Raw genomic sequence first — 25,383 nt, 5'->3', positions numbered from 1 at the left:
AGTGAATTGGTGAGTGGGTGGATGGCTGAATGAGTGGGTGAGTGAATTGGTGAGTGAGGGATGGCTGAATGAGTTGGTGAGTTGGTGAGTGGGTGGATGGCTGAATGGGTGGGTGAGTTGGCGAGTGGGTGGATGGCTGAATGAGTTGGTGAGTGGGTAGATGGCTGAATGAGTGGGTGGGTGAGTTGGCGAGTGGGTGGATGGCTGAATGAGTGGGTGAGTGAATTGGTGAGTGGGTGGATGGCTGAATGAGTGGGTGAGTGAATTGGTGAGTGAGGGATGGCTGAATGAGTTGGTGAGTTGGTGAGTGGGTGGATGGCTGAATGGGTGGGTGAGTTGGCGAGTGGGTGGATGGCTGAATGAGTTGGTGAGTGGGTAGATGGCTGAATGAGTGGGTGAGTGGATTGGTGAGTGGGTGGATGGCTGAATGAGTGGGTGAGTGAATTGGTGATTGGGTGGATGGCTGAATGAGTGGGTGAGTGAATTGGTGAGTGAGGGATGGCTGAATGAGTTGGTGAGTTGGTGAGTGGGTGGATGGCTGAATGGGTGGGTGAGTTCGCGAGTGGGTGGATGGCTGAATGAGTTAGTGAGTGGGTGGATGGCTGAATGAGTGGGTGAGTGAGTTGGCGAGTGGGTGGATGGCTGAATGAGTGGGTGAGTGAATTGGTGAGTGGGTGGATGGCTGAATGAGTGGGTGAGTGAATTGGTGAGTGGGTGGATGGCTGAATGAGAGGGTGAGTTGGTGAGTGGGTGGATGGCTGAATGAGTTGGTGAGTGGGTGGATGGCTGACTGGGTGGGTGAGTTGGTGAGTGGGTGGATGGCTGAATGAGTGGGTGAGTGAATTGGTGAGTGGGTGGATGGCTGAATGAGTAAGTGAATTGGTGAGTGGGTGAATGGCTGAATGAGTTGGTGAGTTGGTGAGTGGGTGGATGGCTGAATGAGAGGGTGAGTTGGTGAGTGGGTGGATGGCTGAATGAGAGGGTGAGTTGGTGAGTGGGTGGATGGCTGAATGAGTTGGTGAGTGGGTGGATGGCTGAATGAGTGGGTGAGTTGATGAGTGAGTGGATGGCTGAATCAGTGGGTGAGTGAATTGGTGAGTGGGTGAATGGCTGAATGAGTTGGTGAGTGGGTGGATGGCTGAATGAGAGGGTGAGTTGGTGAGTGGGTGGATGGCTGAATGAGGGTGAGTTGGTGAGTGGGTGGATGGCTGAATGGGTGGGTGAGTTGATGAGTGGGTGGATGGTTGAATGAGTCGGGTGAGTTGATGAGTGGGTGGATGGCTGAATGAGTGTGGTGGCCGAGTCGGCGAGTGTTGTTGTGACCTCCAGCGCGGTGGTTAATCAGTGCAGATAAAACTAGACGGTCTCAAGGCCGTTAGACCGAGATGCGCGTTTGTTCCCCTGATCTACATCTCCCCGTGGTAACGAGCATGGGGCAGACAGAACAAATCACTCGGAGGGATGATGGCCGATGGAGACTCCGGGCAGAACGACAAAGGAGAGAAAGCGCCCGAGAGCACGACCGCCCACCGTGATCAGTTCGCGTGCAGGAATGACAGATGCGTTGCGCCGTCGCAGGACCGCGAGGACGACGTGGGGGAACACCTCCACCCAGCAGCGGACAGAACGTGGCACATGACGACTGTGGCATCGGTACTTTTACATCCAGCAGAGAGGATCGAGAACGGTTGCTGATAATCGTCAATTTGCGAGGAGAGACGCCCGTGACCCGCTGAGTAATGGGCGCTGTCCCAGGTCCTGAATGTGCTCTGGAGGCTGGGGGAGGAAGGAGGGGGGTTGGGGGGTTGGGGCGCCCCCCCCTCTCCCCACACGGGGGAGGGGGTGGATTGTAATTGGGCTTCGGGAATTGTTCCACTTACCAATGACTCAACTGCCGCACACGACCAATTCACCCGGAATGCACCCAGAATGCACCCGTCTAGCAAGTTAAGCAAGGGATGAGACTGGATGGGCGACCACCATTAATAAATCAGGTGCTATAGGTTGCTGAGCGGCTATGTTGCGTGCAGCAGAAGGCAGGGCTGCAAAGCCCCTTGTACGGTAGTCTATTCTCCCGCGTCTGTTACGGACGTGTGCGAGTCCGTGGGTCTCGGCGAGAGTCCGTGGGTCTGTGCGAGCCCACGGTGTCGGTTAAGAGTCCGTGGGTCTCTGTGTGTGAGAACTCATCAGCCGGAAAGCACCGTGTTCTGGAAAACAAAGTCCCATCACCACGCTGATGTCATCGGTTTCCAAGAAAACCCAGGGCAGCCGCTCTGTTTACGCAGCCTTATCAGCACGGGGTCCGTGCGTTCCGTGTGCGCGTGCAATCACCGGTGACGCGTACAAGATGTAAACAAATCAGTAAGCGTTGATTTTATTGAGAAATGCACGCGCATGCGACATCCCAGAGTGAACAGGCGCGTGGGTCCAATGCTGGCACCACCGGACAGACGTTCCATGGCACCAGCCCTCAACATTGTCATCATAAATAAATCATATTTACAAGCGGCAGGGCACTCCAGAGCCATCTCAGAACCGAGCACCCCCCCCCCCCTCCCCACCATAATCACCACACCACCATCGCCATCTGACTCTCTGCAATAGGCATGTAGCGATTCACCGCGGAACACTGCTCACGGCATACGAAGCAACACGCATCGTCCACGAACAAATTAACTGACGCGTTCATTGCGCTCGATATCCACGCAACAAAAGTGTCTCGGAGCGCAGGGCCCCCCCCCATTGGCAGCTGTCCCTGTGCGGCATATGGTGACATCAGCGGCTGGCTCGGCGATGCCCGTTAGTCTGCCAGTAGGGGGGGGGGGGGAGCCGAGTAAGGTGAGTAATTTGAGGGCAAGTTTTTAAAAACTTGGCGTTGTAAGGTTTTTGTTTCTGTGTATTCGTTTTTGGTGAGTAATTTGAGAGGAGGAAACCCTGTGAAGAATGAGGGGAGAACAAAAAAACGCTACTGACAGAGATTCACCCCAGTCGGAAATTGAACCACAAATTTGGGCGAAATTACAAAATTAAAAAGTGCAAAAACCCGGGAATAAATCCTGCGTATAAACGACACCCCCCCCCCCGCCATCACCCAGCAAGAGAGATGATGGCTCCGCTGTAAAAAACGTAAAATAAAACTTAAACGAATAGATTAAAGAAATTACTAGTGACGTTCTGCTACTGCTGCCGCTAACAGTTTGTGCTCAGAAGCGACGACGACTGGTTTTCCAGGTGACTCGGCGCTTGAATTAAAAAATAAATCTTAGACCCACGTTCTTAACTCGTGGCTCAGGCTTGGCTCTGGCTCAAGTGAGCGGGCTGAAAGTCATCATCCTCCACTTAACACGAGCCAGCTCTGAGCACAGTCCCCAGCGGTGCTCTGGATTTTGCGTGCGGAGGCTGCGCTGACGCCACACAGCAGAGCCGCATGCTCGTCGCGTACCTTTCAAAGGAAACCACGCGGCTGGCTCAAAGCCCGAGCCTGAGCCACTGTGTTGGAGGCCGAGCCAGAGCCGAGCCGAGTCGAGCTGAGCCAGAGCCGAGCCATTCGGTGGCCTCTTCGCTGCAGAGAGGAATTTTAGTTAAGTCGGGGAGGATGCTAAGGGTAGTGTTACATAGACTGGCGTGGGGGTGCTGATCGATGCCAAATAAAGATACATTATTTTATGACTGTGTGCGAATTAACACTCAGGATTTTCCCTTCAGAATGATAATCACAACCAACGAGATGGAACAAATGAGACAAAGAAGAAAACGCGACAAACGGTAGAAATGGGGAGATGCCGTACAGAAATGACTGACAGTCCAGAAGCAGTAAACAAACAGTCCAGACTAGACAGTACACGGACAACGGTCACTACGGACGAGACAAACGGTGGAAATGAGCGAGACACGGGGACACGGCGCGCCCGTTCAGATGCGACGGGACAGATGACGGCACGGACAAGAAGAGCGACCGCTTCAGGATTGTGATCGAGATCCAGGGGACGACGTTTCGCGTGGCTGAATCGCTACACCTATACAATGCCGCCGCGCGGGCCCAGGGTCTCCACCGTGCCGGTACACATGTGGATCCCCCCCACCCCCCCCCCCCCGCTCCTGTCACGATGTTCACACCGGCATCCTCCTCCACCAGCCCACCCTGTATTTGATGTCCACGTCTCGATGGGATCTCACCCGATTTCACAAGTCATCAATTACCTATATTGCCATTACCTATCATTACTGTTGTCCCGCTGACTGCCAACAAGCGAAAGCGGCAAACTCTGTGACTCGGCGTGGCTCTCTGCGCGAGCCTCAACTGGTTCTGAGTGACAGGAGCCCCCCCCCCCACCCCTCCCCTGCCTGGGGACCAGAGGGGTTGTGGAGGTCATGGGCCCCCAATCCAACACTCCGTTCTAATTCTTGCCCGTCTCCTCTCCGAACAATAACTTTCCCTGCATATCTCTCCCCCTCTCTCTACCATGCCCACCCCACTATGTTGCTTAATTTGTTTTGTTACCGAGAAGCAAATGGCTCAGTAAGTTAATTCCAGCACTCTCGGGGTAAACAGGGAGGACCACACAACCACATACGTAGCCACATACACACACACCCACTCACACACGCCCACTCACACACGCACACGTACAACCAGGTACGATTGTTCACAAATACACCCGACCACACGCGGCCACACACATTCACACAAACACAACTACGCACACGCTACACACAAGCACAGATTACCATACGAGCCAGGCTGACACACACAAACACCACCCCAATCCACCTCAATCCACCTCAATCATTAATTGCCGTTGCTGCTGCTATTGCTGTTGCCGCTCGCACAATCATTGCGATTTGCCCCAATGAGCAACCCGTTAACTGTTGCCCAGACTGGAGTAAGTGGCTTCTTGTTTGGGGTATGAGGGAGGGGGGTGGGGGCTCGGTGAGTGTGGGAAGTGGGGGGGGGGGGTCCTGGTAGAGTGGGAAGGGAGGGGGGCACAGGGAGAGTAGCCGCTACCCCTCCGCACCCGCCCACAGAAGTGCGCCCCTCCTCCACATGGGCGCACACGGAACCTCGCGTAAATTCCACCCCTCGCAACTGAAACTGTAAAACTCAAAAAGTTCGGCCGCATCCTCGCCTCCGCCTGCCTTGACCACGTGTAGCTGGGTCAGCGGGTCATCGGGTCAGCAGGTCACCGGGTCACCTGGCTGGCCGGCCCAGCTGGGTCACCATGTCGCGTGCCATCCCGGCTGTCTTGCTCGTCCTTCCTCGTGCCGGCCCACGCTCACGGATTGGGGGGGCCCCTCCGTCCCCCCACGTAAGTTCAAGCGGGAGCGGCAGTGCCATCGCGTCTCCCACAGGGAGCAAGAGAAGTGGGGGCCGCCCCCTCGCCGAGGGGGGGGGGGGGGAGTGGGGGGGAAAGGGGTCGAATTGGGGGGAAGGGAGGAGCGGAGGTGCGGGGGGACCCCAGAATTCCTCATGGGGGCTCCATCTCTCCGACGTCATTCAACATCACCTTCCCTGCGCCCCCCGCGGGGACCCCGAAAGCCTCCGAGACCCCCCCGGAGATCCCTGCGTGAACGCGTGGGGACTCACGGGCAGGCGAGCGTGTAACTGTTGGGGGTGTGGGGGGCAGACACAGAGAGGGGAGGGGGATGCATCACGATTACCATGACAAGAACAAAGATCCCCCCCCCCCCATATACACAATCTTTACCTCGGGCGTCATCACGTTCAAACACACTGCCAGGGCTACCTCTGGGATAGCTGGGGATACTTGGAAGGCTTCACTTCGTCAGTGCGTGCAGGCGCCTGGCAAGAGGCGAGCTCGGCCTGCGCACCAACAAATCCCGGAACGATGTGAATCCGATCCTGAGCTGGAGTCTGGGAAAAGCCTGCGGCCTGGTCATCTCTGCCTCGATCCTGCAATCTCTATCCTACAACCTACGGACTTTATCTCATACCTAGGTCACTCTTGCACGTGAGACTTATCCTGGGTCCCTCTCGTTCTCGCCTGTGAAAACTTTGGATTGGTCAACGCACGCTCCATAGCCTACAAGACGGCACTCATCCAGGATCTGATCAACGATTGTGGATTCGACATATTGGCCCGTTACCAACACCTGGGTAAATGACGACAAACCGGACATAATTCAGCACGAGGCTGCACCTAACGGATACGCTATTGTACATCGGCACCGGGGAAGGAACCCACAATTGTACATCGCAGTTAAGTCAAAGTTAGATATGGAGATCCTTGGTAACCTCGAAGATTGCACGCGAGCAGTGCACGTGTGCGGTTTGCACAAAACTAAATGGTACTTAAGCCAGAACATTCAAGAGGTTCTGCTGGTTGGCACTCAGGCTCAGGCGGAATAAATTGTGGGAGGATAAGGTGTGGCGGTCGCAGCCTCGGCACCATACTCGACCAGAATATGTCACTTGATCACCACGTGCAAAATATTGTTAGATCCTGCAATTTTCATATCAGGGCTCGATGACACATTCGACCACACGGTGGTGTGTAGCATTGTATCGACAAGGCTCGATTATTGCAACTCACTCCTCTACGGGACGTCTGGCAAAAATATGAGCAAGCTGCAGTGTGTACAGCATTGTTTGGCACGTGTCGTGACGGGTACTGCAAGATCCAAACGAGTCTGGCCGGTGCTCACTGAGCTGCATTGGGTTCCGGTTTCTGAACGAATAGATTATAAGGTCATATTCATTACACAGAAAGTTCCCGCCACAAATGAACCACAATACCTTGCCGATCTTGTCAAGAAGCATAAACCATCAAGCGAACGCCAGTCGTTCTTGCAGCGGCTTTTGGCTAGCTATCGAACAAACAAGATCACCGTATCGCGTGCTTTCAGATGCGCTTCTGCGACCATCTTGAACACCATTCCTTCCGATATTAAGAAGTGACCTGGAACTATGCACTTTCAAATATAGACTGAAAACTATTTTTTTTTACAACTGCTTTTTGTGTTTAGATAGTTACCCTTCCCCTGCACCTCCGTACGTACGGTGTGAAAGAAATGCAAGGTACACGCATACATGCAATAACCAATAAACTTGACTTGGCTCGTCTTCGATTTTACGCTCCTGCGACCCAAGGTGGCGTGGCGACGGTCCCTCGTGTGCGGTGGCAGTGGGCGCGATGGCGGCGCAGGGTGGCGCTTTTCGCAGTGCAGTGTGGCGATGCTTGTGCGGCGCGCTTGTGGCTGGCAAACTGACCGGTCGCGACCCCGCAGGCCGTACATCTGGTGGTTGCACTCCTTCTCGCGGGGCAGTGTGAGGAGCACGCGGTTGTGCGTGAGCGTGCGGAAGCGGCGCAGGGCGTCGTCGGGGAGGTCGGGCACCGCGCGCAGGCACAGCATGCGCAGTCGGGGCATGCACGCCAGCGAGCTGAGCACGCCCTCTGTCACGCCCCTACATGAGCTGACGCAAACACACAAGGATCCCCCCACGTGTAGCCTTAACAGACTGTTGGGGAGAGTGCCGTTAACGAGCGGCTATTAAGGCCGCCACGGCACACGAGGGAGTGGGCGGTCGGTACCACCACGCCCGGCCGCCTTTTTCTCCCCAGTGGCGATGTTTACACACCACACCAGGTGCTCATGTGAGGCTGAGTCGACCTAGGGGAGGCTCAGGACCAGTTCAGATAATTGTCACTGGTGTTGGCCGTGAGCGGGAATCGAACCCGGGTCGCCGGGTTCACAGCGCAACGCGCTAACCGCTAAACTACCGCTCCCCACAAGAATCGAACATGCGTACACATATGGGTAAATACACACTCATGTACAAGGGGGTTATAGCAAATATACAGGTTAGCATGGTTATACACACACGTACATGGGTACGTATACACACACAGGTTAGCAAAGGCATGTACATAGGACAGGTACACACACATGCACAGGATAGCATGGCTATTTACATACACAAACATGGTACACACAGGGGTACATGAACATACACACACACACAGATATTCGTCACTGATGTTGGCTATGAACGAGAATCAAACTTAGGTTGCTTGGCTGGTAGTGCGGTGTGGAAACCACCACACGACTCTCTCCTCACCGACACAAAACAAAGATCCCCCCATTAAACCTTAACAGACTGTAGGGGCAAGTGCCATTAGCGAGCACCTATGAAGGCCGGAATGGCACACGAGGGGGTGAGTGGCCAGGACCACGCCCTGCCACCGCCTTGCCGAGGGCAGGGGCGGGGAACCTTGTTTCTGCCAAGGGCCATTTGGATATTTATAACATCATTCGCGGGCCATTACAAAATTATGAACTTAAAAATTAGCCCGTTATATTCGGTCAAACATTTAATTAACTCACCCCTAATGCGACGGCTGGAACTGCTTCTCTTTGGTGAGGCGTGTGATGTTAACTGGTATTGATGATGTTGCTGCTACTCGCAACTGCTTTTCCAGGTTTGCTCCTAGATTTATTGAATTTCGAGACCCGCCTGCGGTTGCCTTAGCAGGGCTTGAGCAAATGATTTTGCGGGCCTTATACGGCCCGCGGGCCGGACGTTCCCCACCCCTGGCCTAGGGGAAGCCCAGGACCGGTTCAGATAATCGTAACTGGTTTTGGCCGTGAGCGGGAATCGAACTCGGGTCGCCTAGTTCGTAATGTAGCGCGCAAACTGCTACACTACCGCTCCCTACATCGACACACGCGCGCGCGCACACAAACATCCCTCACCACCCCCCCATGGCCCACGCAGGTGACATTCATTCATCCGCATTAGCAGCTACAAGCCGCGTCTAATTGAGAGGGATCGCTGCGCCCGGCCACTCAGAATGGCTCCCTCGACAGCCGGGGCCACACGGGTCAAGATCGCTCACTCGCTCTCTCTCTCACTCGCTCTTTTGCTCTCACTCGCTCTCTCTCTCACTCGCTCTTTTGCTCTCGCTCGCTCTTTTACCCTCTCGCTCTCTCTCTCTCTTTTGCCCTCTCGCTCGCTCTCTCTTTACCCTCTCATGGTCTCCCATCCTGTCATTTACTTGCTCATTCGAACGCTGTCATTCATTCGCTCACTTTCTCACTCAGTCTCTGTTACTCACCAGCTCTCTCACGCTCTCGCTCGCTCTTTTACTCGCTCGCCCTCTCAATTCATTACTCACTCGTTCCTGCACCCTCACTCTCTCACTTAATCTCTCCCTCTTGCTTGCTCTCCCTGCGTGCGTGTGCATGGGTGTGGTGGAGTCACCCATCTCTGCGCGTGTACGGCGCATGTGCAGTGCGTGTACGGCACGTGTACCGTGCGTGCAAGCAATTCGTCACTGGCAGCGGGGAGAGGAGATGGGGAGAGTTCGGGATAGTGGGAGGGAGAGAGGGGGGAGAGTGTGGGCAACGTGATTCATAATTCAGCCTAGACCCAACATCTGTTCAATCATGAGGTGCGGCCGTCGCCACGGCAACCAAGGACGGCCGCTCAGCCCCGCGATGAAACACGGCGCAACACCCCCCACAGGGCCCACTCCTCCTCCTCCCTCTCCTCCTCCGCCTCTCTTAAGCTCCTCCTCCCTCCTATTCCTTCTCCATCTCAGCCCCCCCCCACCGCCACTCTTTATTCTGTCCCCCCTTCCCTACATGGGACCCCAGTCCTCCTGCTTCACCACGCCCCATCTTTCCCGTCTATTCAGTTGACACCGTCACCCCTCACCCCACCCTGCCCCCCCCCTGCCCTTCTCATACCATCCCCACAAGCCCCCCACATCTCTCCCCCTTCCCCCCGATGACGAAAACGGGCCGCGGCATCCCCCTCGTATCCCTCCCCGCATCTCCCCAGTAGCTCCCCCCCCCCCCAATTACACAACAAAAAATCTCTCCCCCCATCTCACCTTTGTTTCTCACACAGCCCCCCTCCCCCCAATGTCTTCCCCTTCTATCCCAATGCCACCAATGGCCCCCCACCCCATCACATGACTATCCCTCCCTCTTCTGCCCAAATCTCTCCAATATCCCCCCCACCCATCCTGCTTTCATCTCCCCCACAGTTCCGTGGTGTCCCACCCCACCCTGCCCCACACCGGCCCACCGTGACCCTTCGTGACGTCGTCGCTGTGAGTGAAATGTCAGGCTGTCTTAACCTCCACGCTGCTGGGAAATGCGCTCTCCCTTTTTTCAACCCCTTCCTCCTCTTCCTGCCTCTTCCACCACCCCCACCCTGCTGCCCCCTCAACGCCCCTCACCCCCCTGCACTCCCTGCCGTGCCGGGACATCAACACCCGTGTAAATGTGACGTGGGTTTCTACCGAGGTGTCCGTGCCACCGCACACCCTGTCTGTACGTGTTCCGGACGACTCTGGAGACGATGGCGATCAAGACGACGGTAACCATTGCGAAGATGATGACGATGATAAAGATGATGATGAAGACGAAGACGATGACGATGCGGAGGTTGATACCTGAGGTCGAGGCTCTCGAGGTTGGGGAAGAGTTTGTGCAGCACGGCGAGCGGCTGGTGCGACACGCGGTTGCACAGCGAGAGGTTGAGGTGGCGCAGCGATGTGCCCGCGCGCTCCCACAAGAACTGCAGCCCGGCGCCCGAGATGCTGTAGCAGTCGCGCAGGTCCAGCGACTGCAGCGACGCCGGCACGTGCTCCAGCACCGCGTTCTTGCAGTTCGTGGCTACGTGCGGGGAGTGAAGGAGGGACGGGAGGGAGCGACACGGGGGCGCGGTGGGGGGCAGGGGAGAGGAACGGAGGGACAGGGGAAACAGGGGGGCAGAGACAGAAACACGAGAAGAGAAGGAGAGGAGGGCAGGGAGAAGGAAACACAGGAACGGGGAGAAGGAAACAGGGGGGCATTGGGAAACAGGGGCACAGGCGGTTAGAGGAACACGGGGGACAAAGACACACGGCCGCATGCCATGATGCTGTACAGACAGTGCACCTAATTATATTCTTGCCAGAGGCAGTGAGTCATGGACAGAGGAGGAGAGAAAAGGTCTTGAGCCTTCACACGGGCAGGGAGTGGACAGCCCAGACGGCTGTGGGGAGGGAGTTGTGGACTGTGGGGGAAGCAGGAGATTGAGTTTGATGATGGTGAAGCTGGTAACAGCCGCGGCTGATCCTCCTTGGTGGGCATGTTGTGTCGTTGTTTTTGTCGTGTCGTTGTTTTTGTTATGTTGTTGTTTTTGTTATGTTGTTGTTTTTGTCGTGTCGTTGTTTTTGTTGTGTCGTTGTTTTTGTTGTGTTGTTGTCATTGTGGTTGGTACTGACGAGCTGTTATTGTATTCTTATTTCTTGTTATGCTGAAAGCCGGAACGGCGCACAAGGTGGCCAACACCACAATTAACCACTTTGATCTCCCCAGTGTTGATGTTTACACACTGGACCAGGCACTCATTGAGGCCGAGTCGAACTGCGGGAGGCCCAGGACCAGCTCATATAATCGCCAAGGGTGTTGGCCGTAAGCGGGAATCAAACTTGGGTCACCAGGTTCCCAGTGCGCTAACCACTGCGTCACCGCGCCCCATCATCCAAACACAAAGTACGTGTGCACAAGACAAACATACAGACGTACACAACATATAAATACAGTGCACAATGCCGACAAGACATGCGCACCAGATTCTAGAGAACGCACAAGAATATAAAACGGCACAATGCCTGGCTCTAGCGGACCGTGAAAAGGCATTGATTAATTGGAAAGTGATGGTCATTCAAGCTTGCACCATTTAAGGCCTTAATTAAAAAAACAAATATAGAGAGAAATTGTCAAAGCCATTTTACAACTCGATGGAAGAGATACACTGTGACGCCACAGAGCCATGGAGAGACAAGAACCAAATAGAGGGCAGACACTGGGGTCAAGCGGGGAGATGCTTGGCAATAACAGATGTAGTACACCCATCATTATAGTCATCAGCCGTGATCTATCCACTGCTGGAGGGCCTCCCCCAAGCCGCTGCCATCTCTCACGACACTGATGCAATACAGAATGACATTAACTGGACCAACACACTGCTGCGCAAACTCACTCCCACACCAAGCACTAACTCACTCACGCTACGCTCACGCTCACTCATGGTGTGGTGTCAGCAGTGGTGGGCGGCGAGCACTGTTGGTGTGAAGAGGTGATGGGTGATGGAGCGGTGGTGGACTGGTGGTGGAGTAGTGGTGGTGGTGGAATGGTGGTGGAGCAGTGGTGGAGCAGTGTGCGTGTAGAGCGGTTGTGGAGTGGTGGTGGAGCAGTGTTGATGGAGCGGTTGCAGAGTGGTGGTGGAGCGGTGGTGTAGCAGTGTGCGTAAGGAGCGGTGGTGGAGTGGTGTGCGTGAGGAGTGGTGGGTGGCGAGTCGTGTGGGTGAGGGGCAGTGATGGTGGGAGGACAGAGGGAATCTCTAACGAGGAGATACGGCTCTACCCAGCCCTAAATCCTCATCTTCCACATCTCTCACATCGACCCATTTTCCAATCTTCCCTCTCCCGTACAGACTCCGTGTCTCTCCCCCATCACAGCTCTCGGTACGATCTCTCACCTCTCTCTCCCCTCTCTACCCTCTCTCTGCCACACTAAACGCACCCTTCCCCCTCTTCTACATTGACATTCTCCCTATTCTCTCCCCCTATCTCTTGTCCTTCTGCTCTATTCTCTAACTTTTTTTTCATCCCTTCCTTTCTTGTTATCGCTCTGTTCTGTATTCTCTCTGCTCTCTCTCCCCGTTTCTCTCTCCGCTCCCTCACTCTCTCATCACCCTCCATCACACTCCCCCGCCCACCACCGCCTCTCACCCCCGTGCCGTCTCCCCTCCTCTATTCCACCCTGTCACCGTGTACTCAAGATATTTTTTTCTTAACTACCGTATTCCCTCGTTATTCACGAGGGATACGTTCCGGAAATGATCGTGAATAGCACATTTTGCGGATAATGATATTTGCCTATGAATAAATACATAAACAATAAATCTCATCACTTTTTCATATCATATTTTCTATCATCCCTTTACCTCATCACTCTCTCTCTCGATGAAGTAGTCATGTGGTGTTCCAGATACGATTCGCGGATAGCCAAAATCGCGGATAGCAAGTTCATAAATAACGAGGAAATATTGAATTTTTGTTTAACCAGGTAAGGCCCACTGAGCCAAATGGCTCTTTTTCAGAAGTGACCTGGCCACAAATGATAGCTCAACGAAGTGGCTTATCATGTGGAAATTTATAGCAGCCAAATACTCGAAAAAATGTTTTCTAAATGTGCAGGGAAAAGCCGGAAGACCCAGAGAAAAATCCACACGACCACGGGGAGAGAGACATGCAAACTCCAAATATACAGCAGGCATCAGGGTCAGGATAGAACCCACGAGCTCCTTCATACCAGGCGAGGGAGTTAACATCTCGCCACCACGGCGTCCAAACATAGTACTCACACAGTACAGAGTACTCGTATGGCATTGGCAAGGTACACATGCAGTGCATCAACACATCTCTATGCGGAACCGCACAGTATGTGGCATCTGCCGGCACATGGGTACACATGCCAAACCACACAGACAACGAATCGTACACAAACGACACTGTGTACCATTCATGTACCTGTGCAGATGTGTACCCTAGGACATGAGTGTATACCCGGGTATTTAGCCAATACTAGGTATGGTACACGCAGCCTGGTCCGGTGTGTACAGCCTCATAAACAGCACAAGCCCATACACACAGCACACCCACAGAACGCACAGTAAGACCGCTACATGCACGGGGAACGTGATACGGTACACGCAGGCCATCTGCTGGCCACTCAGTGAGCCTGGTAGTACAATGGCAAATAATAATTCACCTCAGGATGGAGATGATCTGGTCGTCGTAACTCTCACACATGTACAAATACAAAGATCGCCCGTGTAGCCAACACGGACTGTTGCGGTAAGTGCTGTTAGCAAGGACCGATGAAGACTGGCACGGTGCTACGAGGGGCGTCGTGTGGACCAGCACTATGCCTGGCTGCCTTTGTCTCCCCAGTGGCAATATTTAAACACCGCACCAGGTGTTCATTCAAAGCTGAGTCGACCCCATGGAGGTCCAGGACCAGTTCAGATAATCGTCACCGGTGTTGGTCATGAGAGGGAATCGAACTTGGGTCGCCGGGTTCGTAGCGCAGTGTGCTAACCGCTACACCACCGCTCCCCACATACACACACGCTCACATCACCATGCTCGTATGCGCATACACACACATTGCGCACCTCGCGCACACTCACATCCCAGGTCGAGGTGCACGACATTGGGTAGGCGCTGGAAGATAGCGGTGACTTCGCGGATGGGCAGGTCTCTCCGCCGGAACAGGTAGCACGAGTTGACAAGGAGCGTGCGCACGGTCGCCAGCTGATCCAGCGCCTCGTCCGACAGCGGCCAGCTCAGCGAGTGCGTCAGCCCCAGGTTCTCCAGCGCCAGCGACTTGATGCAGGGGAGATCGCCCTCTGCGTTACACGCTGGCAGCAGGCGGCAGCCACGCCGGGGACGGCAACAGCGATGGCAGCAGCAGCAGCGTCAACCGTTAAAACTTTTATCCCGCGGGGGGCGCCGGGTAGCGCGCTGTGATGCTTTTTAGTGTTGTTTTTTTGTTGATTTTGCTATTGAACTCAACGTGTTGAGAACTTAAAAGGGGCCGGGATGAGTCTCGTTTGCAAAGAGAGACTTGGGTCACCGACACTACAAAATCAGAACAAAATAAAACTAAACGTAGCGACGAAGCAAATAGAAATCGGCGTTAAAAACAACCGCATCACGCGAGACATAAAATATATTGCACAAATGTAAATCGACAGTAACTAGTAAATTCACTGTAGCGCAAGTCGGCACAGGCAGGCCTGATAATTTTCAGAGTGATCACTGTACGGCTACGACGCTACGCCAACCAGCGAACCAATCACCGTTCTCGATTACCGGTTGTCGTAGTGCGGAACCTGTAACCGTTTCTCAACAAAAACATTCAATGATTGGCACATGTGAATGGACAAACAGCAAGATGGCAATCTTTCAAAAAGGTGCAGGGGCAGCCCTGCAATCGCTTGATGCTCACACCACTGCTGGCGGAAGGAGTCTCGACTCCAGGAAGCTCAAGATATTAGGTCTCATCCTCCACGTGGACCAGACGTCTTTGAAGAGGTGGCAGTTTATTTATTTAGCGAATTCTATTTCACACGTCTTCCCAAAGTCAAAACACCAGACACGTTTACAAAATATATTAATAAATGTTCTTTGAGTGGACGTCAGCCCACATAGCCACAGGGCCACTTTGCAGCCTCCTCCTCCAGCACCTGCAGGGCAACCAGTCCGCCCTGAGGCACTTCACAGCCGAAGACGATGTGCGCCGTGGTCTCCTGCTACCCGCATTCACACAGTGGGGCTGTCACATAGGATGCCCCATCGATGTTCGGAAGCAGCAACACACTCCACGATCACACCGCAAGCAGTTTAACTGCACCCAGTGGCGCCTTGGAAGGTCGAAGCCAGGCATCTGGACGGATGGATCGCTTATGAGGTCCAAGTTTTCGGCACTTACACGGCTCTCAATTCTTCACTCCACTCCAGAGCTCGCAACCGGTTACCCGATACCCGTACCCTACCCGATACCCGGCTACCCGTACCCGGCCGGGTACGGGTAGCCATTTGCGACCCTGGTGCGGCCGGGAACGGGTACGGGTAGACCGTGAGTCACTGGTGAGCAACTGTTTGTCACTCAATTCCCAACGTCTTGTCTCTTCTCACAATTCAAGTTCATATAATCAACCCACCCGCGCCTGCAACATGGCTTCATCCCAGAGGTTGCAATCAGGTACCCGATACCCGTACCCGGCCGGGTACGGGTAGGATACGGGTACGGGTACCCGTTTGCGACCCTGGTGCGGCCGGGTATGGGTAAGGAATCAAAACCCGTTTGCGACCTCTGCTCCACTCTTCGGACTGTTGTATTGCCCACACTGGGTGTCGGGACTTCAGGCGCATGGGTGGTGGGGCTTGAAAATGTCGACACGAAGGGGTAACTCCGGTGCCGCATGTACTTGCCCAGCATCTTGGCGGCGAATGTTTGGCGGGAGGATGTTGCACAGCACAGGCAGCCATGGTAGTGGGTTGTCCTAATTGCCCAGACTGTGGCTGTATTCCATTGTTTTGACTGCCGAGCCGGGAGATGGAAACGAACCGGTGACCTCTGGATTGCGAGTTCAGTGTGCGACCATTCGACCAGTGGAAACTCCCTTCTTTTCTCAGTTTAAGAGGTTACGTTCATTGGTCTCGAGTTTGCTGTACGTGTGGCACCGTGAGCCGGGATTTTCCAAAATGTAGGCAATGTGGTTGCTGGTAATGGACACAAAACCAATGTTTTAACAACCTTACTATGAACCCGTCGACTTGAGCTCGATTCCAGGCAACAGCTAATATCGGTTGAGCGTGATATCCAAAGAGGTTCGGGGAATCCCCCTTCATCGGCCCGCATTGACCAGCTTGGTGAAGTATGGCCAAAAAATCCCCTCCCCTCCAAATGACTGACACGGTGTGGTAAGGCACTAATCCAGAAATGAACTGACATGGGACTATACATTATGATTGCTATTCACCGTAATACACAGATTCCACCGGTGTTCGCACGTCCCGTTCACACTCCGGCAGCACAAGTGGTAGAAATTCCACATTTACACGGCGGAGGCAAATCCCTCCGAAGGACAATCACTGGAAGACGTCCCCAGGAAGTGGTGCGAGCCGCTCGCTCTGCAGGGGAGCCACGTGGCCGGTTTCCAACTCAAAACATGGCATTAACCAGCATTTTAGACACTCATTTACATGAATGCTGGTATTCATAGTTTTTAGAAAACTCTCTTCTCATTTACACTATGAGACCTCCTTTACCAGTGGCAAAATATAGTAGTAGGTTTCTACCCTTTAAACTGGTACAAAACTGTCACCTTTATACAAGGCATCATGTTTGCAATAAACACAACACAAGCAGTCAAATGCAAACAAAAAGAAACAACTCTGATTATGATAATATGCACTGTCCTTGAAGTTGATTGGTCCACACTCGATACAGCTTTCCTTAGAGCCTAGTCTCCATTGGTTTTGGACCAGATGACGCCTAAAGGCATACAACTCAAAAACAGCGCACTATCAGAGTATTGAAAGCTCGGGGTAAGCATTTACACTATGAGTGTGGACCAATCAACTTCAAGGACAGTGCATATTATTATCATTATCAGAGTTGTTTCTTTTTGTTTGCATTTGACTGCTTATGTTGTGGTTATTGCAAACATGATGCCTTGTATAAAGGTGTCAGTTTTGTACCAGTTGAAAGGGTAAAAACCTATTACTATAACTCTCTTCTCCATTACAACGTTTGAATAACGAGCGTTTTGTTTCGTATGGGAAGAAACCAGAGTAGCCAGAGACAACCCACAATGCATACGAGGGGATCACACTCAAAGGTTCACGATACAGACGAGTTCACGAACCCGCTTGCTGTATTGCCATCTCCTGGTCAAGTCGGAGACTTGTGGGATTGGGAGTTTCACAAACCTCGACGTGATCCGCCAACCCTTGCCTCCAAAACAATTTATCCCGCTACCCGTGTGTAAACCCAGCGATAGTCGTGGCTAAAATGGGGCTGTATTTCCCGGTCTTGATGTCCTGAACCCCCGGTGGTGTGAACAGACCTCCCGTGTAGCCTCAACAGACTGTTGGGGCAAGTGCTGTTAACGAGCACCTATTAATTCCGGCACGGCACACAATATCGCGGTTGGCCAGCACCACACCCGGCCGCCTTTTCTGTCCAGTGCTGATGTTTACATGACGCATTAGCTGCTCGTTTAAAAGCAGTCGACCTCGGGGAGGCCCAGGACCAGTTCAAATATTCGTCACCGATGTTAGCCGTGAGGGGGATTCGAACTCGGGTTGCCGGGTTTGTAGTGCAGTGCGCTAACGACTGCACCACCACTCCAGGAATGAAAATCCAAAACCGGGAAAGTTATGAGCTGTGACCGAGCTCAGAAGTCAACCAACTCAAGCCCTTGCTCCAACCAGCCAGCCACACATACTCGCCCTACTACCACCACCTCCAGTGAACCCACCAACCAGTTAGTCACTCAGCATTCCCACTGACCTGAACCACACCAGTCAACCACATGGTAGCTCGTGGCCCGAGGGATGCCGCGCCAGCTCATAGCATTTCACTCTCCATTCACTCTTCAGTCCTGGCATTTTCTGCGCCACGCCGAGCCACCTCCACCCTCTCCCTCCGCATCCCCACCGACTCCACCCCCACCCCCCCCCCAGAGAGTGAAATGGCCGTACGGGCCCCCTACCTGGGTCCTGGCAGGGCGGCGTGAAGGCGAGGGAGAGCCCGTCGCTCGATAGCCCGGCTGCGTACAGCGCCAGCGAGCGCAGCTTGGGCAGCCGGAACAGCACGTACTGTAGCGCAGGGCCCGAGATGCTGAACCCGCCGGAGCTCTTGAGGCAGCGACGCAGCGAAAGCGCCTCCAGGTTTTGCAGCCGCGCCAGCTGGCGTAGGTCGTCGTCGCCGAAGCTCGTGAGGTTCCCCAGCGTGAGGTGCGTCAGCCGGCCCGTGAAGGGTGCCACGTCGCGCAGCAGCTCGGCGCCCGACAGCCGCGTGCAGTCGTCGAGCCACACGTCGCGCAGCCTCGCCAGCGCGGCCAGCGGCGCCAGCGCGCCGGCGCGGGGCGAGCCCGTGAGCCGCACGGCCGTGACGTCGGGCAGGCCCTCGGCCAGGCGGCGCAGGTCCTTGGCGGCGGCGCGCGCCAGCTCAACGCGGCTGACGCGCCGGCCCTGGAGCGTGCGCCACGTGCGCGCGTCGTAGCGGTGCAGCTCGCGCAGGCGCACCGTGCGGTCGTGCCACAGGCACGGGTGGTCGAGGAGCGCGCGGAACGCCCGGCAGGCGACGCGAGCGCTCGCCCGCTCGCCCGCCGTCAGGTACTGGAAGATCTCCACGTACAGGTCGAAGGGTAGGAGCAGCCAGTCGACGGCGCCGGACATCACCGATGCCATCGCAGCTGCCGGTGCCGTGGGGGGGGGGGGGGCGCGTGGCCCGAGGGATGCCGCGCGGAGTCGAGCTGAGGGGCTGAGCGGCGTTCACACCACGCACGGAGACACACGCAGCGTAAACTCCACACACACTCAATACACACGCTGTACAAGATATAGACATTGTGCATAACACTAATAATGGCGGTGGCACTAGAGACTACCGACAACCAAATTAGCTGCCATTTGCCACGATGTGGTGGTGATGTCAGCATGGCGCTTGTGCCAAACTCAGTGCACTTTGAGGCCACGTGAAGTATCAAAGGCTCGTTGTTAGGAGGTACAGGGGTAGATCCAGGTGTTACAGGTTATATGATTTGAATGATCGGGCCATGTACCACCTACGCTCCCTACCGTGCCACCTTACTGTATTTTAGTCACCCATCGCTATGCTCGTTGGTGAGGGGGTCACTCTTTTACCCCCCTCCAAATTTGCCTCCCAACTGCCCAGCAGTATTTTTCAACTGCGCAGAAGCGAATTTCACGGGCCTCCTCCACAGAAGCTGACACCACTGGAACCAGTGATTCACAAGTCCAATCAAGCTCAACATTTTCTTGTAACACATTCGCCCATCTCCTCCATAGCCCATACAGCAACCGTTTAGCCCCCTCTATTCGGCCAAAGCGGAAACTGTTTTGGAATGCGGTGGCTGGGCATGCGGGCTACATGACCCAGCCCATGCAGCTTCGCTTGTCGCGGAGGTCAATTCTCGGACTAGGTCCAGATCTCTCATGGATCTGAAATATCCAATATGGATACATCCAGGGACGGATCGTAGGCAGGGCCGTCTGCATGTTGCAAGGTGGGTTGCAGGCGTTGTTGCAGGCACAGAGAAGAGGGGGTTGTGTGATTGCGACTGAACAGATCCAGCCGGAGCTTCGTGGGGAGGAAACAGGCCAAGGCAGCTTTACGCGGCCAATGGACTGCTGCTCGACGAATTCTGAGCGAGACCTCCCCCCTCCTGCCGCAATGGAACTGGTCACGAACACACTGCCCACATACGGGAAGTCGTCAACCCTCCGTAAAAACCCCACCGTTACTCACGGAGGGACGAGGTGGTGGGGAGTGTGGATGACACAGAGTTTCTAGGCTGCCATTTTGGTGCAGCTGACGGTAAAGACCCCCCCCCCATCACCTCTTTCTGCCAAAATACGGAGTTTAGAAGCAGTCTCCAACTCATCAGAATCGGCAGTAATTAACCAGGTCAGCAGTGGACAATAAAATTGTTTAACGATAGGGAGCCATCCCTAGACGCTCACCTGAGCAGCAGCCTCCCAATGTATCTGTACCCAGATGAAAAACTCCACGAGTATAGATAGATAGGTATGGAAAGATTGTCAATCTACTTGGTGAAAAACACGACACCTGACAGCACCACAGGGACACACAACTCGTAAAAAACCACGCACAATACACCACTCCGGACACGCCACGCCTCACACCAACACCTCACACCAGCCGCTGTTAGCCACGAAGTGGCGGTGATGTCACCACGGCGATTGTGCCAGGTTAGGTGCACCTCACACTAAAACACACAACCACACACACACCACAGCAGCAGCAATAACCAGCATCCGTTCGGCGCCAAGTGGTGAAGTTTCTGTACCAGGCTAGGTTCACCCTCATGCTGGCAAACGTTGTGGGGTGGGTTGGCCACGTGTATTATATACAATGTCTAGGGCACTACAATTACATTAAATGGACCGCAAAGTTACTTGGCCGGACAACCCAATACCTCAACCCCGATCCTGGGATTGTGGCCTCTTTAAAATACTTCGCTGATGGATCCCTCAAACCCGCATCGGTTCCTATGTTCATTACCCATCGGTTTCTGGGGAACTTTGCCCACCAACCCAAACCCGGGCTCCCTCACACCCCGTCTTTATGATCTCCGTAATCCACGCTCAGTGACCATGATACTCTAAACTACCCCCCCTCCCGATTCGGATCCCAATTGGGTTCACCCCGGAGAATCATTCCAGCCGGGGTTGGAGCACCGGAAAATGAACATCTCCTCGCCCAGCACACACGCAGTAGCAAGCTCGACTATGGCTGCTACAGTACTATCCACCAGCCCACCCCACTGTAGTAGGATCACAACGACCCTAAATACAGCGCTACATTATAACAAGCACACATCATCAAGCGCAGCAGCACATCGCCATGGACTGTGGGTACGAGTTAGAAGCTACGCCAGTCCCAGTCCTGGTTACACCCCGGTCAATGATCGCCGGTCCCTGATAACAGAGTCCCTGGGCCTCTGATCCCCACTGGGATCATTGACCCTCCTACTCCGATCCCTGATCCCCGGACACAGGACCCCCCTACTCTGATCCCTGATCTCCACTCCCCTGATAGTTGCCTCCCCCGCTGCACAATCCGAAGGCCGAGTCCCCGACCCCCCCACACCGCACCGCTGATGCCGCACTCACGCGAGCGAAGTCGGCAGGCCCCGCAGGCGACGCGGGAGGGAGACCGAGGGGGGGGGGGCCTTCAGCTGGCGACGGCGTGGCCGGAGATCAGGGAGGGGGTCAGAGAGTGGTGGGGGGGGGGCAGAGGAGTGGGGGGGGGGGGCAGAGGAGTGGGGGGGGGGCAGAGGAGTGGGGTGGGGGGCAGAGGGGGATGGTGGTGGGGGGCAGAGGGGGGGTCTCAGGGAGTGGTGGGGGGGCAGAGGGGGATGGGGTCTCAGGGAGTGAGGTGGTGGGGGGGTCTCAGGGAGTAAAGTGGGGGGGGGGGCAGAGAGATGAGCCCAAGCAGTCTATGAGGGGGTCGCTGCGTTAAAGGAATCGAGGGGAGTGGAATGGGGAGCAGGAAGAAGCAGAGGGATCAAGCAGGAGACCGGGTAGGGGGGTAAAGGGCGGGAGAAGGGAAAAGAGAACGGGGGGGGGGGGGGTGAGCAGTGACAGGGAGTGAGAGGCGACCAGGCGGCGAGAGGAGATGGAGTAGTGAGGGTGGTTGGGATCAGGGGATCAGAGGGGGCAGTAGGACGGGGGGAGATCAGTGGATGAAAGAAGTAGGGGACGAGGGAGTGAGTCGGGGGTGAGGAGTCGGCAGACGAGGGGGGATCGGAGAGAGTACAGCGAGCGGGAGAACCGGTTTGAGGGGCTGAGGGGGTGAGGAGTAAGGGGATGAGGGGCTCAGGGGGATCAGGGGGTGAGGGGGATCAGGGGGTGAGGGGGATCAGGGATCCCGCGTCCCCGCGCCGCGAGGCCTAGAGGCGAGCGCCTCCCCCCGCGTACGGGCAGCACGGCGCCATGTCTAGTGCGCGCGGGGCATCACGGGAGCACGGCCCGCCGAGCGAGCATGCACCTCGCACCCACGGCACACCCGGAGCATAGCACATACACACAGCACACACATAGCATACACATAGCACACACACACATAGTATACAAATAGCATACACACAGCACACACACACATAGTATACAGCATACACACACATAGTATACACACACATCATACACACAGCATAGCATACAGCATACACATAGCACACACACATAGCATACACACACACAGCACACACATAGCACACACATAGCACACACACACAGCACACACATAGCACACACACACAGCACACACATAGCATACACATAGCACACACATAGCATACACATAGCACACACACACAGCACACACATAGCACACACACACAGCACACACATAGCACACACACAGCACACACACAGCACACACATAGCACACACACACAGCACACACATAGCACACACACACAGCACACACACAGCACACACACAGCACACACATAGCATACACATAGCACACACACACAGCACACACATAGCACACACACACAGCACACACATAGCATACACATAGCACACACATAGCATACACATAGCACACACACACAGCACACACATAGCACACACACACAGCACACACATAGCATACACATAGCACACACATAGCATACACATAGCACACACACACAGCACACACATAGCACACACACACAGCACACACACAGCACACACATAGCACACACACAGCACACACACAGCACACACATAGCACACACACACAGCACACACATAGCACACACACACAGCACACACACAGCACACACACAGCACACACATAGCATACTCGTAGAATGCACTTGTAACTTGCTGCTCCCATACAATGTATACTATTCCGCAGCAAGCCATATGGCAGACCTAGCATACGCATCCACACGTAGCATCCAGACAGCACACTCATTCATACATTTAATAGCAACATCATAACACTCATAACAGACAGCATACTCCTTCATAGCATGCACATAGCTGACGTAACACACTCCTGCGGAGGGAGCTGGTAGGAACGTTGGGTTGCTCGGTCAATGGCCAGGGTCAACGGCGGCGTGGTGTATTCCGCAAATATGCCCGACTGTGAGGGCGGGTACAAGCCGGCGTGAGCAGGTTAAACGTTGAGTTTTATAAGGGCACCACGGGGTGACCAGCACCTCCCCACCCAGCCCCACCCAGCCCCTCCCCACCCAGCCCCACACTCCCCACCCAGCCCCTCCCTGCACGACGGACGGACACAATAATCCCATGTGGGCTGGTGTAACCAGGAGGTTCCTACCAGTATTATATTCATGCATACAAAGCATAGTGCACATCACACTCATACATAGCATACTCATTAACAGCGCATCATAGCACTCATACATAGCACAGCAGACAGCATACTCAGTGTAGTTAATTCATAAAAAAAGCATCGCAGACATGGCATCCGCAGTCATAGCAAACAGCACAGCACTCTCATACATAGCAGATAGCACGCTCATACATACGCCATATATAGCAAACGAATAAACTCATCAAAATGCACAACTTTATAGACAGCATACAGCCGATATAGCACTCATACAGCGGAGGACACCGCGCACAGCTGACTCACACATGCAGCGTGTTCAATTGAAGGCAGAGCTCACGTGCACGCACAGCAGCAGAAGCAGCAGCAGAAGCAGCAGCAGTAGTAGTAGCAGCAGTCGTAGTAGCAGCAGTAGTAGTAGCAGCAGTAGTAGTAGCAGCAGTAGTAGTAGCAGCAGTAGTAGTAGCAGCAGTAGTAGTAGCAGCAGTACACTCGCAGAGAAGACCCAGGTGGGGAACACGTGCCTCTTACACGGCCCCGCGCTAACATGACGCGACCGGTCGGGTCCTCCACTCACCACCCAGCGAGCCTCAAAGCCAGAGTCCGGCAACACGTGGAGCCCAGGCGCCCTCAACCTCATCCGACCTCAACGCAGCTGACCTCACCCTGACCGTGACCTCACCGCAGCTTACCCAACCCTGACCTCACCGCAGCTGACCTCATCCTGACCGTGACCTCACCCTGACCACGACCTCACTGCAGCTGACCTAACCCTGACCTCACCGCAGCTGACCTAACCCGGACCTCACCGCAGCTGACCTCACCGCAGCCGACCTCCGTGACCCAACCCTGATCTCACCATAGCGAACCTAACCTGACCACCTCACCCCAGCGAACCTATCCTGACCTGTTGACCTGACCCCCACTTGACAAATTCTGATCCTCGACACCACCGGGCATAATCCCACGTGACCAGACCTGAACTCGAGCGCACTTCGACAAGCGATAGATATTTCATTTAAATGGGTAGCCTCGCCGGCCCCCACCACCAGCGGTAGCTGTGCTGCACAGGACTGGGCACTTCGCTTCCGAGGCGGCACGTCCACCAGTAAGGGGCAACGATGGCCGTATTGCTCGTTGTGAAATTACATTTGCGCTAACCCAACACGTATTATCCTACCAGTCACGGAAGCCTACGTGGTTAAATTAATTGATCCACACCGGATTCAATCCATTCCAAGTAAACACATCCCAACCTTGATCATACCAAGCTATGACGCCACAGGACCCTGAAGCCACCAACTCAGTCACTGCTGTATCGCGCAAGTGACGCCACACAAATCAGCCTTGTTCTACCCACTGCCGGATGGCCTCCCCGGCCACCATCACTCACGGTCTTGTGATGGAAGCAACAATCCACGTCACTGTTGCACACAGAGCTTTGTATCAACACTCCATCTCAGCGTGACCTCTCAGGCATGTCATCATTCGGCTCCGTCGCCAGTTGTCCACCGGCCTTGCGGCCATGTGTTGTACAAGCCCCCTTTCGTTCAAGGACGTCTTTAACCAGTGCATCTTCAAATCCACTTGTCCTTTCTCCACATGAAATGTAACCTCAAGCATGCATTTCTTCATACTTCTTTGCACACTTTTAAGTTGTTTTATCAGTGTTCCCATTTCAGGTGTACATCATAGAAGTTTTTTTATCGGCATGTTTTAGACCAAATT

At 54.6% G+C, this 25,383-nt stretch overlaps 1 protein-coding gene across 3 annotated transcripts; it reads right to left on the bottom strand.

The window, feature by feature from the left end:
* Positions 1–2,352: 2,352 nt before the first annotated feature.
* Positions 2,353–21,592, bottom strand: LOC144937162 (uncharacterized). Of its 3 annotated transcripts, none has more exons than XM_078864470.1 (6): positions 21,477–21,592; positions 18,308–19,080; positions 14,213–14,443; positions 10,422–10,644; positions 7,229–7,432; positions 2,353–5,602 (listed from the first exon to the last, which is right to left on the bottom strand). In XM_078864470.1, exons 2-6 carry the CDS (start codon positions 19,005–19,007, stop codon positions 5,581–5,583), a joined length of 1,380 nt encoding a protein of 459 aa, XP_078720596.1. In that variant the 5' UTR covers positions 19,008–19,080; positions 21,477–21,592; the 3' UTR covers positions 2,353–5,580. The 3 variants fall into 3 exon arrangements, with proteins under 3 accessions (XP_078720596.1, XP_078720597.1, XP_078720598.1); XM_078864471.1 differs by having other exon boundaries at positions 7,229–7,423; XM_078864472.1 differs by having other exon boundaries at positions 14,213–14,431; positions 21,477–21,591.
* Positions 21,593–25,383: the final 3,791 nt, after the last annotated feature.

The sequence above is a fragment of the Lampetra fluviatilis genome, chromosome 18, assembly GCF_964198595.1.
Source record: "Lampetra fluviatilis chromosome 18, kcLamFluv1.1, whole genome shotgun sequence".
Taxonomy (NCBI): domain Eukaryota; kingdom Metazoa; phylum Chordata; class Hyperoartia; order Petromyzontiformes; family Petromyzontidae; genus Lampetra; species Lampetra fluviatilis.
This window is presented reverse-complemented; position numbering and strand designations above follow the sequence as displayed.

Coding starts and splice junctions, on each gene's coding strand:
- LOC144937162 (XM_078864470.1), bottom strand. CDS start 19,007: ATGGCATCGGTGATGTCCGGCGCCGTCGACTGGCTGCTCCTACCCTTC. Junction 14,444..18,307: donor GCCGCCCTGCCAGGACCCAG/GTAGGGGGCCCG, acceptor GCCTGCTGCCAG/CGTGTAACGCAGAGGGCGAT. Junction 7,433..10,421: donor CTCGAGAGCCTCGACCTCAG/GTATCAACCTCC, acceptor TGTTTGCGTCAG/CTCATGTAGGGGCGTGACAG.